We start from the raw sequence: 18,547 nt of genomic DNA, 5'->3' as shown, positions 1-18,547 counted from the left end.
GCCCAGTACGAGGGCCCAGGAATCACAGCGCATCCTCCCTGATTGATTTGTCCCCCAAGGCCAGGCAGGAGTTTTACTGAGACAAGCCGGAGCTGGGGTCATGCTGCCACCACCAGCATGGAATCTCATTTTATGGTCAGCTCAGAAGATGTGCTTTCCTAGAATTTCGGCCATGGGCCTTGGCCCAAGCAGGCAGCTCGGGAAGGCATGGCCGCTGCAGCCTCCTTGAGTTATTCACAGCTGACAAAAAAATTGCAGCACCGATGATGATGCCCGGCACACGCCGCTGGTGTCCCCTAGCAACCGAGCTGGCAGTTTGGGCTGTACAGGGCCTCGCTGCCTGTGGCTCTGGACCTGGTTACCGGGAGTTTATTTGAGAGACTGACCTGGCCTTAGAGGGGCTGAGAGGGTGGGGGCAGCTCTCAGACACACCAGCCCCCAGGGATAGACATGGAGGAGAGCTCTCCGAGGCCTCATTTTCGCAGCTCTCCCAAGGAGAGGAAAGTCCTGTCTCTCCTACACTTGCCACCTGCTACTTTGTCGGTAGGTCACACTTCATTTCCTCTGTCCTCAGTGCCTGGGTCGTGGTCTCCTTGGCCTCCATCCAAAGCCCACCTTGTCCAGGGCAGCCTCGGCCTCCAGAACTTTGGCTCCTCAACCCCTACGTCTCCCATCTCTGGGACCCTTAGTCCCAACCCGTTACTGTCCACGCCCCATGCCCAGTCACCCCTCCAACTGCTCCCTGGTCCCCAAGTCCCCAAATCCTTCTTAACCACAGCCTCCTGCTTTCCCTGTTCAGTCCCCTCCCAGGGTCACCACCCTTCTGTCCCCTGTTTTCTTCATTCCCACCCCATTTGGCTTTAGCTCCCTGCCTGTGCCCTTGCCCCTGGGTGGAGGCCACACCCCTGGCAGTGTCTTACCCTGTAGGAGCTACTCTGCCCACCAGGAGCCATCCCGTAGCAGTGAGCAGTGAGCCCCGTGAAGGTGCCCGGCAGCCAGACATGGCAGGACACCAGCCAGCAACATTCTGGGCTCCCCAACCCCGACCTGTCTCCACCCTGCTCCACCTTCTTCAGGGCTCCCCGTTCTCTTAGGAGACAACCTCACCTGCTGCTCCTCAGACCAGAACCCTGCAACTTTGTGCCAGCAGAGCTGTCTGCATCCATTCTCTGCCCTTTTCTTCCATCTCCTCCCTGCCCCCCAGCCCACACCCTGCAGCTCCAGAGGCTATGTCTTTTCTTCATCTCCTCTCCGTCTCCAGGACTCCACCAGCATTGAATCTTTCACCTTCTCCCATCTTTGGAAGCAAATCCTCCCTCCCCATCTCCCACTAGTGTGGGTTTCTCCACCTCTATCCCCATCTCTCCTTTCCTGTCATTCCCTCACTGCTCTTACTTCCCACTCTGGCCAGGCTCCTGCCACCACCATACTCCAGAACCCTCCACCAGGGCCACCAGCAGCCTCCATCTCCCTACGTCCATCCAGTGGCCACTTCTCCATCCTCATCCCCTAGCTTTCTCAGCAGTGTTTGCCATAGTCAAACATCCCCTTGGTCTCTCTCTCTCTCTTTTTTTTTTGATGAGGAAGATTCGCCCCGAGCTAACATCTGTGCCAATCTTCCTCTATTTTGTATGTGGGATGCCTCCACAACATGGCTGATGAGTGGAGTAGCTCAGCGCCTAGGATCCGAACCTGCAAACCCAGGCCACTGAAGCAGAGTGTGTGGAACTTTAACCACTCAGCCATGGCCGGCCGCACTCTTGGTCTTGAAATACTTTTTCTGTGGATGCTCTGACCAGATCCCCCCTTAATAACCTGGTTGTCCTGCTCCCTCTCTGAGTGCCTTGGTCCCAGTGATCATTCACCACACCTGCCTGACCTCTCAGTGCTGCATCTGCTCCATGGCTCTGCTCCTCATCAGGAAGCTGGCTTCAGCCCACGCCTCCCTTCTGAGTTCCAGAGTCTCATGCCCAACACGCCCACAGATCCAAGCCTGCTTCTCCCACAACCTCCCCATTTCCCGTGCATGCCCCAGTAGTGGTCCATTCTAGCTCAAGATAACTGGCTGGGAGTCCTCCCTATCCCTCCCCCCTCCTCATCCCACATCCAGGTTCTCTCTGCAAAACTTGCTGATATCAAAACAACTTCATCAAAATGTAAAACCTGCTTTTCTTTTTTTTTTTTTTGAGGAAGACTAGCCCTGAGCTAACATCTGCCACCATTCCTCCTCTTTTTGCTGAGGAAGACTGGCCCTGGGCTGACATCTGTGCCCATCTTCCTCTGCTTTATATATGGGACGCCTACCACAGCATGGCCTTCTGAACGGTCCCATGTCCACACCCAGGATCTGAACTGGTGAACCCCAGGCCACCGAATTAGAACGTGCGCACTTAACCGCTGCACCACCGGGCCAGCCCCTAAAACCTGCTTTTATTACCAACTCTTGCCTGAGTTTTTGGGGACTTTTCTACTTGATTCATTTTTGTACTGATTTTTTTTTTTTTTTAAAGAATTTTATCTCTATAGTCAGAAAAAACAATAATGACACTGTAAGGAGCCTGATGACCTTGGTGATCTTCTAAGGTGGTATCAATACTTTGTCCCCAAGAGCTATCACGGAAGAGGAATTCTACAGCATTTGGTAATGTAGCTATGTTAACAAGAGTCTTGGGAGAAATTAGAGAAGCAGTTGATGATTCCAGGGTGAGATGGGAATAAGGGGTCACCGTGTGACCAATGTACCAGCCAAAGAATGTTGGCATCACTGGGATTCTCACAGAAGGAAGCATTTCTATATGCTATATCAGGAATCTCTGGATAGTACTGATTGTGTAGTGTACCCTTATTAGGAAAAAAGCCTGAGCATTTACTTGCAGTATATTGTATTTTTGATATCTCGTTCATATCTAACACCATATGATGTGAAACAAACATGATCAGAATTTCTAATGTGATCAAAAAGTATACCAGTGGAAGTTCTAATATTTCTTCCTATACCATGATAAACTCTGACTCGGTAGCCTGTCTTTAGCTCAGTAGCTCTCTTTAGAGGCCCCTGGCTGAGGACAGCGGTTCTCAGATGCCACAATGCTATATAAAATGTATATTTAAGAGCCCCACCCCCAGAGAGTTTCATATTCTCCCAAGTCTGGGAATCTGTGTTTTTCACCAGCCACCTGAGGGATCTTGATGCCAGTAATTCCTTTGGGCTTGCCTTGAGAAACCTTGCTCTAGAGTTTCAGATGGAAGACAAAAATAACTACATCTATATTTTAATAGGAAGTAGTTAAGAATGACTCTTGGTTCTTTAGAGGAGATCTCTGCAACTCTGAACCCCACCTCATCTTTACAGGTTGCCTTTAAGGGTGGAGTAAACTCCAGAATAGCATGTTTGAGAAAATTTTTAAAAGCTTGACCTTGACTGATCTGTTTTCAGGTTGCATATATTGACTGATTTGTTCTGAGGCCTCCAAAGAGCGGTGGAATTCCCCACTGTCCCCATGTGTGCTAGGCCATGTGACTGCCAGTAAGGAAACAGACCAGGATGCAGGGAGAAAATGCTGGGCTGCTTAGATGCAGTGGACAAGGAAGGCCTTTGGAGGTGACATTTGAGCCAGGACTTAAAGGACGAGGTCCAGCCTTGGGAAGAGAGGGTTGAAGAGCATTCTGGGCTAAGAGTTGAGTATATACCAAGGCCCCAAGGCCAAAAGAAGGAGACTGGAGGGCAGTGCAGCTGAGCCTGGAGGACTGTGAGACCCAGGCTGTGAGGTGACAGTGGGAGGTCAGGTTGGGCAAGGCTTTGGGCTGTGACTCTGATTTTTTAGGTGTGACAGGAAGGAAGCTGTATTGGTTTCCTAGGGCTGCTGTGACAAAGTACTACAAACTCGGTGCCTTTAAACAACAGCAATTTGTTTTCTCACGGTTCTAGAGGCCAGAAGTGCGAGATCAAGGTGTCAGCAAGGTTGATTCCCTCTAGAGGCTCTGAAGGAGAGTCTTCTGTGCCTCTCTCCTGGCTTCTGGTGGTTGCCAGCAACCCTTGGCCTTCCTTGACTTGTAGACCCATGACTCCAGTCTCTGCCTCTGGCATTCTCTCTGTATATCTTCACATGGCCTTTTATAAGGGCACTAGTCACTGGGTTTAGGTTCATTCATATTTGGTGTGACCTCATCTTAACTAATTACATCTGAGGTTCCAGGTAGACATAAATTTTGGCAGGGGGAATGATTGAACCCAGTACAGAAGCCATTGGAGGTTTTAAGGGGAGGAGAATTTACATTTTAAGAAGATTTCCATTTCCATTTCAAGGAGATTGCTCTGGGGTAGCAGAATGGCTAGTTGTCCAGGCGAAGATGATGGGGATGACTTGGAAGTAGAGGGAGCTGATGGGGAGGAGTCACGTCACCAGGAGGGACTGATGGGGATACTGAGGGTTCAGCCCTGGGGGCAGATGAGGAGCTGGCTCCTTATGGATGACTCCGGGGTCTCAGCACTTACAGACACTTCACCCCAACCCACCCCCACTAAATCCTTCTTCAACTCCCCTTGGCCTGGCTCAGGCCTCAAAGCCTGACACTCTAGCCACAAAGCCTCACCTTGCCTCTCCCCTGCCTGGCCTTACTCTGGGTCCTTGTCCCCAGCCTATGTCCCTCGGCAAGTAACTCCCACTTGGCCTAGCTTCCCCTTTCTCCAGGAAGCCTTCTCACCACCCCCAAGTCTGGGTCCTGTCAGTGCTTGGTCAGCATCTGTCTCCTTGCTAGGCAGCAAGCCCTCAGAAGAAAGGGACCCCGATGGCAATGCTCACCGCTGAGCCTAGGGCACAACACAACATGAGTTCACAGAGCCGCAGCCTGTGTTTAGGGATGCGTGGAACGAGCTTGGTTAGAAGGAGATCCTGGTCCTGAGGAAGCCCAAGGTTTGAGAGGAAGTCAGACAGTGCCCATATGCCAGGGCAAGGGCTCCCTTCCCCAGGCGGCTGCCCCTTGGGGAGGTGCTGGCCTCGAGGATGGCCTGGTGTTCACAGTCCAGGCTGAGGTGCCCCGACCTGCCTGGAGTACTGCAGAGAGCCCATGTAGAGCCCTTCCTGTGGAAGCCTGAGACTGGAGCAGACCTGGGATCTCCTTCACAGCTAGGCTCAGGAAGGGGACAAGGACACTTGTGCCAGCAAAGAGGTCTGTTCTTGGCTACCTGCAGGCCACAAGACATGGTGGTCATGATAACAGGAGGGGGCTCTGGAACCCACAGGTCAGCCCCAGGCAGCTTAAGGACATGAAGACTGAACTCAGCCTTGAAGATGAAACCCAGCTGGAGGCAGAGGTATTAGCTCCAGCTGGAAAGACCCTCATGGGACCCAGAATTCCAGTTCAGCAGCTCCTGGCCAGCTGTCCCTGCTCTGGAGGCTCCAAACTGAGCTGAAGATGATGCCAGAACAAGGAAATGTCTCAAAGGAGAGGGCCTGGTCTTGGCCCCAGAAGTGTGATGTACCCTGAGAGCAGCTGTTGAGGGACGGCACGCTGGGGAAAGCTGCCAGGTGGACAGGGAGCAACACAGCCCATCCTTTAGGTGCTTCCAGACCAGCTGCAGGGTGGGTCCACGTCCCGTGGGCTAAGCAGACTGGTCTCCTAGGCGCTAAGAGGCTCTTCTTCCTAGCTGGCCTACGGGAGTTGGAGAGGCCCCTGCCCTTCTCCCTGATGGCTTCTGTCTCTGGCTAAACGAACATGGCCATGTGGAGTGGGGGCCTAGGCCAAAGCAGGGGTGGGCCTGGCTCAGGTCCCAGTGTAGCAGGTGGACATGGGTCAGCCACAGGCTGGGCCCAGGTGGGTCAGGGATTGCCTCTCTGCTCGAAGCTGTTCTCCTGGAGTTGTCTCTGCTCCATGTGCCATGACCATTCATGTCGCAGGATTGGAGGTGGTTTTTGCTGTGGTGCTTGTGGCTGACGAGTGTCTTTCATGGGAAAGAGGCCTTGCACAGGAGGAAGACGGGTGGACTTGGTGACCTTATGAGGCCCCCAGTCAGCCTTGGGGCACTGCATATATAGGGGAGAGCAGCCAGTTGGAAGGGCCTTAGGGGGGCAGTGTGGCTGACTCGGCCAGGAAGTTAAGGCCGAGAGGAGCAAGGGAGAGTCACCAGTCTGAACTAACTAGGTGCTCTCCCTGCCCACTCTGGCTCAGCCAGTGGCCACAGGGCCAAGGCTGTGCTCAGCCTGTGTCTTGGATCAGGGAACTGTAGCTCAGGGTTGAGGATGCACTCAGGGTCTGGGAACTGATTCCCAGATGTCCTGGGCAGGTCAGGCAGCAGTGGCCCCAGAGCTGGGAGGTCAGGGGTAGTTGCCCGTGAGTAAGGTGGAAAATCTTTCTTATGTTTCCTCAGGTTAGAAATCTGTGCTACATGGTGACAAGGCGCGAAAGAACGAAACACGCCATCTGCAAGCTCCAGGAGCAGATATTCCACCTGCAGATGAAACTTATTGAACAAGATCTGTGTCGAGGTAGGCACCTTCCCTACCCACCGCCAGCCCCCCCTCAGTGTGCACACTCTCAAGGGGCTAGGGCCCAAGGAGGGTATGTGTCTTCGGGGCCTGGTGGGGGCATGTGTGTGGGGCCAGGGGCCACTGGCCCCCCACCCCAACCCTCCATGTCCAGTTAGTAAGCCAAGATGGGGACCTCCCAGGGCCCTAGTTGTATGTTGGTAGGCAAGGAGCTGGAGATTGGAATGTTGGAATGTGGGCATCAGGCCAGCTCTCACGGAGCTTTCTGGTTCACTGGGGACGCCCAGGTAGTGCCAGGGCCGTAGTGGTTCAGGAGTAAATTGCATATGGATGGGTGCAAACCCAGAGTCCTAGTGGCCCTAGACGTACTGGGCAGGAAGGGCCCAAAGCTGGCGGGCTTCCCTAAAGTGCTGTGTGTGTGCCTGTCAATCCTGAAGAAGGCAGCTGCCCCAGAGATGGAAAAGGACCTGGGCATTCTTTGTCTCTGACCTCATCCGATGGCATTCAGGCCCTGCACCAGCATTTTTTTTCTCGGTTTTCTTCTTGTTCTCTTGCCGTCACATGCATTTCACAGATCTGGAAATCAAAGGCCGAAGAAGCTCTGACATGGGTCTCATCTGTTAGTTGTGTGCATATTGCCAGACACAAGGCCCTTCCCGGACGTGTTAAGGAGGGCAAAGCTTAACTCAAAAAATGGTGCCCTCATGTTGAATTCTTGCAGCAGAAATAGCTGGATGGAGAGAGATCTTGAGCCAGGAGCCGCCACTGCCAGCACAGCTCTGCCCGAGAGCCGAGCTGCCTCATTTGCACCCTGGGATCACTGCCCACTCTGGCCCGAGAATCCAGCACTGCCAAGTACAGCTGCTGGGTCAGGCCAGGTCATGGCCATGTAGGGGTCAGAGTTCACCATGCCCTCCCAAGAGTATGGCACCTTCCTGGCTGCCAGAATTTTCTGGGTTCCCTCTTGTCTGTTAATTTTTCAATGAGCACTAACTGAGCATCAGCAGAGTGCCGGGTCCTGTGCTAGACACTGCAGGGCATGCTGCCACGGACTGAACGGACCAGGTTCCTGCCCTTTTAGAGCTCACCATCTGGAAAGATAAAGGAAAGTGGTGCCCAAGGGGCTGCAGTTGGTGCCAGTGCAATGACAGCCATATCAGGGATGGCTTCACGGCAACGGTGATTCTGGAACAACATCTCAGGCGTCCTAGGATCTTGCTGTGGCCACACATCCAGCTACAGAAGGAGAGGCAGCAGAGAGTGGCAAGACGTGCAGTGCCCTCAGGCACAGGATTCCAGAAACACGATCAAGAGCTTGGTGGGTCTGTATCTCCACATTGAGTCCAGGGACATTTGCAGCTCCCAGACCTGAGTGGCAGCAACAGGCAGCCCTTTGTTCCAGGCAGGGCATTTGGAGAGAAGGCTAGTTTGCCTCTGCCCAAAGCTGATGCCTTCAGTGTTGTGACGCTTGACCCCTGAGGTGGAACATGGGCTACAGGCATATTGCTGAGGCCCACCTGGCCAGAGGGCTGGAGACAGCTTCCCAGTGGTAGTGATATTTAGGCTGTGAGCTGAACCAGGTGAAGGACAGGATAAGGAAACAGCATATTTGGAAACCTAGAGGCCAGAGCTTGTCTTGTTAGAGAAGCTGGAAGGAGGCTGGCGTAGCTGCCACCAGGATAGAAGGAAGACTTCTGAAGTGAGGCTGAGGGGTTGCCAGGGTCAGATGTGCAAGGTATTGCGGCTCTTGGAAGGAGACTATCCTGAGGGCAGTGGGGGACCTCAGAAAGCTCCCTCCAAACTTTCCAGACGCTGGTCCCATGTTATAGATAAGGAGGCTGAGGCCTGGCCTGAAGTTGCACAAGGAGTTAACAGCAGAGCTAGAAGATTCCTGGAGATGAGGTCACACCCTCAACCTCTTTTAACCCCTTATTCGGGAAGCCCTCCAGCCTCTGGCTGAGAAGCTGGGAGAAGGTTCCTGGTAGCTAGGCCTCCCCTTTCCAGATGTCCCTCCTGTACTCCAGTGTTCTCTCTGGCTCCCTAGATCTAAGTGGTCATGGACTGAAAGAATATGAGGGCCAGGTGTGCACCCCCGAATCTCCCATCTACTCTCTGACCTCGAAAGCAGCCCAGGAGACCAAGGCAGGAGACTTATTCAAGGGGCCTGACTACTGTGTCAGGACTGGAACCCAAGCCTCTGGACTCCTCTGATAGTGTTCTATCTTCATGTCTGACTCCTCAGCCTGGCATTCAAGGCCCTGCCCTGTCCACTCAGCTCCAACCAACCTTCCCACCCCCCAGGACTCTCCCAAGATCTGTAGGCCATGTAGATCAGATTGCAGTCCAGGTCCTACACGGTGGTCCTCCACCTTCTTCGTGGCCCTGTGCCCTCCCTAAGTGCCTCAAGAGCAGCAGTGGGCAGTTAGCCCTCTCTCCCATACCGGCCGCCCCCTGACTCACTGGAGCCTCAGTTATCCCAGGCCCCCCACAGCTCTGAGCCTGGAGCACAGAGGCATGGTGAGGTGACCTGGAAGGTGGGGCCCCAGGTGAGGGAAGACTCCTGGGAGAACATGCAGTGATCTTTATTCTCGGTGAGGCTACTCGGAGTAAATACCTCCCTCCCGCTGTCTCTTTCCCTGATGCAGAGCGGTCTGGGAGGAGAGCAAAGGGCAAGAAGAGCGACTCGAAAAGGAAAGGGCGCGAGGGCCCAAAAGGCAGCCCTGAGAAGAAAGAAAAAGTGAAAGTGGGGCCGGACTCAGTCCTGGGGCAGCTGGGTGAGTGAGTGGCCACGCTGGCCTGGCAGACACAGCCAAGCTCACACCATCACTCCACTTGCAGCCCTCCATGTAAGGTCAGCAGGGACCACCAGCACCCCCACTGCACAGAGTGGGAGGCCCAAGAGGGTAACCAGGCCCTTCCTTGCCCAGGCGCTCATACTTTCCAGCCATAAAGGAGACTAGGGTGTAAGAGCCTGGTCTGGCATCCTGAGAAATTCCCCTTTTGTAGACCTCGAGGCTGGGTCCAGGAGCTCAGGAACTGCCCCTCATTTCCCTGGTTAGGGTCCTGAATGCTAGATTTTCCCGGAGGTGTTTACGGGACCTCTAGGCCATCTGGGCCCTTCTAGGAACCCAGCCCCATGCGGGGAGTTGAGGATCTGCCAGAATTCTCCATCCTTGTCCCACTGCCAGCGTCTTCTTAAATGGGCCCTCTCTTCAGTACCAGCAAACCATCCTGAAGCCACCTAGAGAGACCCAAAGAAGTGGACACCGGCACTGGCCCAGCCCATCGTCGCTTTCACTAGCCTCCTTACTGTTGTCCCATTAGGCAGAGCAGTTCTTTTTTTTTTTTTAAAGATTTTATTTTTTTCCTTTTTCTCCCCAAAGCCCCCCGGTACATAGTTGTATGTTCTTCATTGTGGGTCCTTCTAGTTGTGGCATGTGGGACGCTGCCTCAGTGTGGTTTGATGAGCAGTGCCATGTCCGTGCCCAGGATTTGAACCAACGAAACACTGGGCCGCCTGCAGCGGAGCGCGCGAACTTAACCACTCGGCCACGGGGCCAGCCCCAGAGCAGTTCTTGAGAGGCCCCCAGCTTTGGGCTCTATCTCCCAGGATGTCACGTGCTTCCTCTAGAACACTTCTCAGGGATTTGTGGTGGAGACCTCTTTTAGACCTCCCCTCCAGCACCAAAGTCCCCGGTCATCTTTTAGTTCCCTCAGTCTCAGGAAGGGGACAACTTGGGTGTCTAATGGGAGACCCAGTCTCACGAGCTGCCCCTCCCAAGACCTCAGTAAAAGAGGGAGGGCCTGTAGCTAGAGCTGGCCCTGATGTCCTAGAGGGACCTTCTACCCAGATATACCTACTGCACTATTCATGCTTGACACCCTTATCCCAGTTTCCTGCTTTGGAAGCTCTGAGGCAACCCAGCGCCCCCTAGTGGCCGGAGGGCATTTTTCTCCATTCTTCCATCCTCTGCGCCCCCAGGATGTGGTGTTGGGCAGGGTCAGCTTCATGGGTGTGCACTGCACCTCTGCAGTCTCAAAGGGCCCTCACTTGGTTTAATGCTCTACTGTTGCCACCTTGAAATTCTAAATAATTTTTGAACAGGAAGCCTGCATTTTCACTTTGCACTCAGCTCCACAAATTATGAACCCAGTTCTGAGAGTAGGATATCCTAGGGAGACAGGTAAATGGCGTGGACCGTACACTTTGGTGGTGTTGGTGGGAGGAATGGATGAAACAAGATGGCTCAAGTGGGCCCGGCACAGAGGGAAAGAGGGAGAAAGGCGCACAGTGGCCTGCTGGCGAGGGCCAAGGAGGGCTTTCTGCAAGAGGGTGGGACGCACACGTGCTGGCCTCTCACCTGCTTCTCTCTCCTCGGCCAGGCCTGTCCACCTCCTTCCCCATCGATGGCACCTTCTTTAACAGCTGGCTGGCACAGTCCGTGCAGATCACAGCAGAGAACATGGCCATGAGTGAGTGGTCGCTAAACAATGGGCACCGTGAAGATCCCGCTCCGGGGCTGCTGTCGGAGGAGCTGCTGCAAGACGAGGAGACACTGCTGAGCTTCATGCGGGACCCCTCGCTGCGACCCAGCGACCCTGCCAGGAAGGCCCGCGGCCGCACCCGCCTGCCTGCCAAGAAGAAACCACCACAGGACGGGCCTGGTTCACGGACGACTCCAGACAAACCCCAGAAGAAACCCTGGGGACAGGATGCAGGCAGCGGCAAAGGGGGTCAAGGGACACCTGCCAGGAAACCACCACGGCGAACACCTTCTCACCTGCCATCCAGTCCTACAGCTGGGGACTGTCCTGTCCCAGCAGCCCCTGACAGCCCCCCACCGCTGGCCCCCGAGACCCCGGACGAGGCGGCCCCAATGGCCGCTGACTTGAATGTCCAAGTGCCTGGCCCTACAGCGAGCCCCAAGCCCTCAAGCCGGCTCCGGCTGCCCCGTGAGAGCAAGGGAACCCGGAGATCACCAGGCGCCAGGCCTGATGCTGGGACAGGACCGCCTTCAGCTGTGGCCGAGAGGCCAAAGGTCAGCCTACACTTTGACACTGAGACTGATGGCTACTTCTCTGATGGGGAGATGAGCGACTCAGATGTGGAGGCTGAGGACAGCGGGGTGCAGCGGGGTCCCCGGGAAGCAGGGACTGAGGAGGTGGTCCGCATGGGGGTACTGGCTTCCTAAGTTACCCCTGCTCCTGTCCTGGGCCCTGCCCTGGTCCCCCCACGAGGCCTCAGCCTAGTCACAACTGCCATTTCCAATCTCTGCTGAGTGTCTCAGACCCTCGAGGCTGCCACTCTGTTGTGGTTTTATTTTTAATATAGAGAGAGTTTCGAATTCCACACTGTTGTCTTTCCTCTGTGCTGGCCTAGGACATTAGGATTCCTTCCACGGCTCTAGCCACGAGGACCATACTAGGCCCTGTGCACCGCCCCTGCTGCGGCAGCATCCCCGCCCTGGCCCACGTGGCACTGCTGGGCTCCTGGCTAGATGTAGGCAAGGTGAGGAAGAGCTCGGGACTCCAGCCTGCTGCCCCTGGGTGACACAGACTGTCGTTTGGGCATTATTTCATGGCAGATGGGCCAGCCCAGGGCCTGCCCCTCCTTGCCCCCAAATCCCACTGGGGTCTATTTGGGGGGTCCTGCTGCACTCCACTGATCCCCAAGGAAGTATAATAAGTGATACCCAGCCAGAGTCTACTCACTGTCACAAGCACAACGAGCTTATACGAGAAAGCACTGAGGGGGCGCAGAGGGCCCGCCGGTTCCAGGGGAACCACAGCCGTTCCTGATCAACCCACATCATCTGAGGCCTGCCCGCCCACCCCGCGACCCTCCACTCCCTTGCTGCTCTGCCCCTGCCAGTGCCCAGCCCAGCGGCTCTGGGAAGGGGTTCCCAGAATCCTTCCTGAGCTGTGCCATTTACTCAGGGGACTCCCAAACAGCCAGCCGCCAGTGCCGGCGGAGGGCTGCAAGGGAGGGCCAGTGGCCAGACAGGGGCGTGGGGCTCAGACTCGCACGCCGCAGAGAATCGCTCTGGGGCTCCAACTTCCTTCCTTCCTTTGGGGCCAGTCTTGGCCGAAGTCTGGTCACTCCCAGCCAGCTGACCAGGCCAGACCGTTTGCCTTTTCAAGTTTCCCAGCCCTGCTACGAGATGAGCTTCTTCCTTGTTTTCCTTTTGGAAACTCCTCCCTCCAACGAGCAGTGGGATCCCGGGGCCCAGGGCGGCCGGTGGTGGCCTGCCGGGGCTGTTTTAAGTCTTGCTGGATGTTCCTGGTTCCTCTGTCCCTCTGAGCCTTAACCCTTTCCCAGCTGTGCCCGTCCTCCCCTCCGCCACATCTCCCCTTCCCCGCTCCCCCCCCAGGTCCCAGGTAGTTGGTCTGAAGAGTTTCAGTGGAGTGGCCCCAGGGTGATAGCTCAGGGAACAAATGAAAAAGGAATTCAGTGAAAACATGTTTTTTTCTTTTATGAATTACTCCTGGGTCACTTCTGCCACTGGTAAAGCCAGAACTTCTCCATCAAGAACCTTGCAAAAGTCCAGTGAATCAATCGAATCATTCTATGGATGCCAAAGAATATTTTGACCATAATACAGCACAGCCTGGACCTGACAACTTGTCACTTGGACTTTTTTTTTTAATGGAGTTCTTTAGCAACAAAGTATAGAAACATGTTTATTGCACACACCCAAGGAGAGGAGCCCAGGCTCTTGGAAGAGGATGCTGTTCTGCTGCTGAACTGTTGGAACTGGGAACCCGGTGTTGGATTTCAGATCCTGGGCTGGGCCCCCTGTGAGCTCTCCTAAACTCAGACTCACAGTGGGGAAGAATACTGACAGCGAAACCAGCCTGGCAAAAGTCTTTACCCTGTGGTTCCCCCCACGCAGATACACAAGCGCAAATCAGCGGGGTGGGTAACAGCTTGACCACCCACCCCCGACTCCAAAACTATCAAGGTACGACAGTGGCATTGTCATCGACACTCAGTTTCATGTGAATTTTAGCAAAACAGGAAAGAAAGATATGATTGAGTTCAGAGAATCGGACAAATCTGTCCAGTCGGAGTGGACTCAGAGAGGGCTTCAAGGATTCTGGGCGTTGGGACAGCATGAGCTGCCATGTAGAGTTTAGTCTGCCTGCCCGCCTTGGTAGTAGTGGCCAGTGCAGTGTCAGCATCAGCGTCCCAACCCCATTCTCTGTTTACTGCCTTTGAACAGAACTTCCTCCTTCCCCGTGCTTTGGGTCACCTCGGGTCACAACCACGTCTGTGCTGGATTGCCCAGTCTGACCTCGCAGGAAGCAAAGGGACAAGCTTAAAGAACAACCAAACTCTGCCGGTGGTAGAACTGGGGGTGCTAGGAATGGCTCAGGTCCAGGAGACCCAGCACTTGTCCCTTATCCCTTCACCCATGCTGAGGCAGAGTCTGGCTTCCTAGAGGCAGGAGCAGGGAGGGAACCAGGGAGAGAGTGTCGTGGGTCTAGCCAGGGTCTGGACCAGAGGGGCCAGGTGGGGCCGCCAGCACTCTTCAGGGGGCCTCTGCTCAAGTTGGCCTCTGGATTCCGACCCTCTTCTCAGTTGGCTCTTGCTTTGGGCTGGACTTTCTCTGGAGCCCATGTCCTGCACAGAACCCAGGTGTCTGGCTGGCTGGTGGGGGCTGCTTCACTCCCTGGCCAAACCCTAGAGCTGTCCTACCAGGCAGCTGTGCACCTCTAGAATGTCCGCCAGGCTGCAAGGAGGACAAGGATGCCGGTCCCCACCGCTATCCTTTCTGCCTTTAGCCACAGCACCTTCACTCTCTGTCCAGCCTACTGTCTACAGGGTAGACAGACAGCCTTGCCACCCCTGAGGGTAAAGCGGGAAGCAGGGAAGAAGGCAGAAGCCCTTTTCCAGGCCAGAGGCTGAGGCACACCTTTCTCTCGACCACATCTGTCCACACTCACTGGCCCTCCTCAGGGAGGGAGAAGCTGCTCTGTAACTCATTCTGGCTGTTGGCCCCATTCTCCCCATCCTGGCTGCCCTCCACCTCCTTCCCCATCATCAAGTGAGAAAGGATAATGTGCAAGGAAAGTATTTTTATGGATCGTAAATGTATTTTAAAACAAATAAGGAAAAGAAAGGGAGAAGGGTTTATTTTGTTAAATGAGCTCTGACTTTGTGACAGTGTGTGAGCGTTTGCAGTGTAAGGATCTTGGTTTCCTTGGAGAAGCCACCCCGGTTTCCAGATATGGGTGTGGGACTGTCGGGTGGGGGGTGTGCCAGGGCACGTCTCGTGTGTCTACGTGCATGTATGTCTGCGTGTGCAGGGTATGGGCACGCTGTGGGACTTGCTGGGGCAATTCCTGCGGAATCAACTGCCCAATTCTAACAGACACTAGCAGCAGCTGGACTTGGCATTTCCTTGCTCACTGCCAGATGTGGCCAACCTCTGCCCATGCCTGCACCTCTGCAGAATGGTCTCGATGCCTGTAGCAAGGCTCATGGGAAGGCCACTTCCCATGCCCCTGGCCTACCTGGCCACATTGGCCAAAGAGCCAGGGCTGGAGTCTGGGACCTTTGGTTGTTCTTTAAGGCACTTCCTGCCACCTTGTCCCTCAGATGCACAGCACTCTGTGCTCCACATCAGCTCGGGGTGAGGGGATGATATGAATGTCACAGGAGGAGACACCTTCTGTCTTTGTTTCAAAGAAAGTGATGTGCCATTTGTTAATATACAAGAGAAATACTGAAAATATATTGAAAAGAGCAATTTTAAATTATTTTTGGCTTATGTTGCAATATTTATTTTCTTGTATTAGAAAAGATTCCTTTGTAGAGAAAAAATGTATTTTTCATTAACGCAAAGACCTATTTCTCCTTTTTGTACATTGTCCATGTTCGCTACCCTTAATGAGCAATAGAATGTATGGCCGCCATGGGGTGGCCAGTGCCCGCCGTGCCCTGCATGATTCTGTGTTGCCCTGCTGCGTAGCTCCCACTCCCATCCTGTCCTGCTCACTCATGGGGGTTTCCAGACCCTGGCCCCTGCCTGGGCCTGTGTCTCAAGGAGCCCTTTGCTCTCCTCGTGTGTTGGCAAACGCAGTTAATAAAGCAATGTTTTCTGTGCTGGCTGGTGTGAGGCTCTGTTGCACTGAGTCGGGTAGGGAGTCCTATATACATACCCAGCAGTGGGCTCAGTGAAATAGCAGGTGTTCCCTGGGTGCCCCAAGGGACCTGCTGCTACCTCCTAAGGAGTCTAAGAGTGATGGTCATAGTGGGCACTCAGTATGCACCAGGGGCCGTGCTTAGGGGCAGGATTTCATTTGCTCCTCTCCATTGTTGGCGTCCCCTGGAATTCAGAGTGGGTGAGGGAGATACCCACAGCCACACCCGGTAAGAGGTGAAGTTCAGCATCAAAGGCAGGACTGCTGGACTTTCCCACCTCCTTGAGCTGCCTACCTGGGACAGTGGGAAGGTTTGGGAGGCACCTCGGGCATCTGTTGCTAGATCAGGGAAGATTTTTGCCCACATTTGTTTCTTATTCATTCTTTCCAGAGCACCTGCTCTGTGCCAGGCTCTGGAAGATATGGGGAATGTAGCCGCCCCCCCTGCCCTGGGGCAGCTCACAGTCTAGCAGGGGCAAAGACGCTGAGGGAGCTGCGAGTTAGGGAGGCCTGGGCTCATCTGTGGACGGGGGGCATTCAGGAAGGGTTTCTCTGAGGAAGTAACACCATTCATTCATTGTTCATTCAACAGTGACTCTATTGACCACGCACCTTGCTCTGCCAATGTTCTGGGTTGTGTACCGTGTGTGTCACCAGGACCCTGCCCTCCTTGAGCTTCCAGGCAGTGGAAACCTGAAGAATAAACAGTTGCTTGTCCAAGCGGACTGGATGGAAGGAAGGGACACCGACCATTCTTGGTGGTTGGCTTGGCACATGCCAAGATGGATCAAGCTATGCATGGAGGGTCTTGATCCTCTGAGAGTCCAGGAGGAGGCTGTGTGGAAAGGGGTAGAGTTGGGACTCAAGGAATCTAGCTCCTGGGGCCCTGACAGTTTACCGCAGAGAATTGCCCATTTTCTCAGCGGTGTGATAGGCGGTAGGTCCCCAAGGACGCTTCCAGATCCAGGGTTCTGTGACTCCACAATGCAGAAGGTGTCAGAAATAGACCTGGGGGCTCCTGGGTGGCCAGCCCACCTACCTGTGGCTTGGGGCTGTCGGCTCTGGGCCAGCTGCCCTGGGCTCAGCACCCCAGCCTCCTCCTCCCGCTGCCAGCCCAACACCAGGCCCACTTAGCCCCAGCGGTCCAGAAGAGTGTTGCAGGGTCCCGCGCTGCAAGGCCCACCCCCAAAAGCTGACCCAGCTGATAAATGTGGGACTGGAGAGGTCAAAGCACCTGTGGGTCTGAAGCAGCAGCATTCAATAGAGATACAACACAAGCCACACATGCAATTCTAGGAACCACACTTAAAAAAGTAAAAAGAAACAAGTAAAATGAATTTTAATAATTTTATGTAACCAATTGTATCCAAAATATGATCAAACATGTAATTAATATAAAATAACTATTAACGAAACTTTTTGTTCTTTTTTTGTATTAAGTCTTTGCAATCCAGTGTATGTTTTACACTTACAGCGTATCTCAATTCGGAACAGCCTCATTTCAAGCTCAATAGCCCTGTGGTTAGTAGCTACTCAATTGGGCAGTGCAGCCCTAGAGACTGTCAGCTGTCCTCTGAGTTGCCTTGGATTGACCTATGCTTGTGTGGAGTGAGGGACAGACAGCCATGAGGAACCCCTCCCTGACCTCCTTCCCAGGAGAAGGCAGGGGGCTGAGGAGCAGGCCTGGCCCCTCATTCAGCCCAAGTTTCTCTGGGCTCCCTCTCTGCACCGGTTTGGTGTAAGTCCACCTGGCTGCTCTAGGGCAGGGGTCTCCCATCTGATCAGTGCTCCTAGGCCTTCGCGCCCCTGTCCCGCCTCTGCTGTCCCCGCCCCTGAGAACAGGAGGAGTGTGGGCTGACCTGGTCGCAGCTCCCTCATTGGAGGGCCAGTTCTCTCCCAGTGTCTCCATTCCCAGTGGAGGGAATGTCCACTCATCCACCCTTCAGTCACGCCTGCATTGATTCATCTCTCACCGAGCACCTGCTGCTGGGCCCTGGGCACGCTATGATGACCACATGGCCCTATGGAGAGACCAGGCCAGTATGGGAAACAAACTTTAATCAGAAATTCCAAAGCAATGTGCAATTACGCACTGAGACTGTGCTGCAAGTGGGTGTAAGGCTCGTGGGGGTGGGGAGAGGAAAGAGCTCCTTGGCCTGCCCTGAACGTCCATTGTTCTCACTAAATTCCTGCAAGGTAGGGTCTGGGGCGCCATCTGCTGCCTGCTGGGCCCCAGCCCAGATGCCTCCAGCTCCAAGGCCCGAGGCCCACAGGGCCAAGGCCAACCCTGCACTCCCCAGTCTCAGAACTCCAGTCTACACACCAGTGCCTCCCTCTCCACGGCCCTTTGCCAGCTAGCGTAGAGAAGGATCTTCTCTATCAGCCTTCAGGAACAGGGAGCCAGTTCAGTTAAGGGGCAAGAGGGCTCCTGGGAGAAAAAGGCATTGGCTGAGGCCTGCTGTGTGCCCACCTTGGGTGGGGTGAGTAGGCCAAGGAGACCCAGGCCCTGCCTTCTGCCAAAGAAAGAAAGGAAGTCAACAGTGGTTTGGAGAGGGAGCACTCCACGCTCCCAGAGCTGGCCTCGGTGGTCCCTCTTATCGCACCTCTGTCTGTGCGCAGAGCTGCCAGAGGAGGCAGCAAAGGCCCATTTTCTTGGAAATGAAGATTTCTGGACATAGAGGTACCATAGACCCAGCTCAAAGTGGCACAGCTACCCTCCCCTTCACAGGAGACTCCCATGCTTCAGCCTCACCTGGCCAAACCCATCCACGAGGGCCAACTCCTTCTCACCATGAAGGCCAGGTCCCCAGCTGCCCCTGCGTGTGTCTGCCCCAGCAGCCCACTCTTCATCCCCTGGTAAGAGACTGAGGCAGAAGGATATGAGGCTTCAGGATCACCATTTAGGGGTTGCCTGA

The 18,547-nt window shown here is 54.6% G+C and overlaps 1 protein-coding gene across 7 annotated transcripts in view; it reads left to right on the top strand.

Annotated features, from left to right (window-relative positions):
• JADE2 (jade family PHD finger 2) overlaps positions 1-15,594 on the top strand; it is a 52,010-nt gene extending 36,416 nt beyond the window's left edge. For 6 of the 7 annotated variants that reach the window (XM_046665820.1, XM_046665821.1, XM_046665817.1 and 3 more), the window contains 3 exons: positions 6,368-6,485; positions 9,131-9,259; positions 10,869-15,594. In XM_046665820.1, coding sequence (XP_046521776.1) covers positions 6,368-6,485; positions 9,131-9,259; positions 10,869-11,677 — 1,056 coding nt within the window. In that variant the 3' untranslated portion in view covers positions 11,678-15,594. The remainder of the gene's footprint in view (positions 1-6,367; positions 6,486-9,130; positions 9,260-10,868) is intronic. The other variant, XM_046665823.1, reaches the window with a different exon arrangement.
• The last annotated feature ends 2,953 nt before the right edge of the window (positions 15,595-18,547 follow it).

This window comes from Equus quagga, chromosome 7, assembly GCF_021613505.1.
Source record: "Equus quagga isolate Etosha38 chromosome 7, UCLA_HA_Equagga_1.0, whole genome shotgun sequence".
Classification (NCBI taxonomy): Eukaryota; Metazoa; Chordata; class Mammalia; order Perissodactyla; family Equidae; genus Equus; species Equus quagga.
This window is presented reverse-complemented; position numbering and strand designations above follow the sequence as displayed.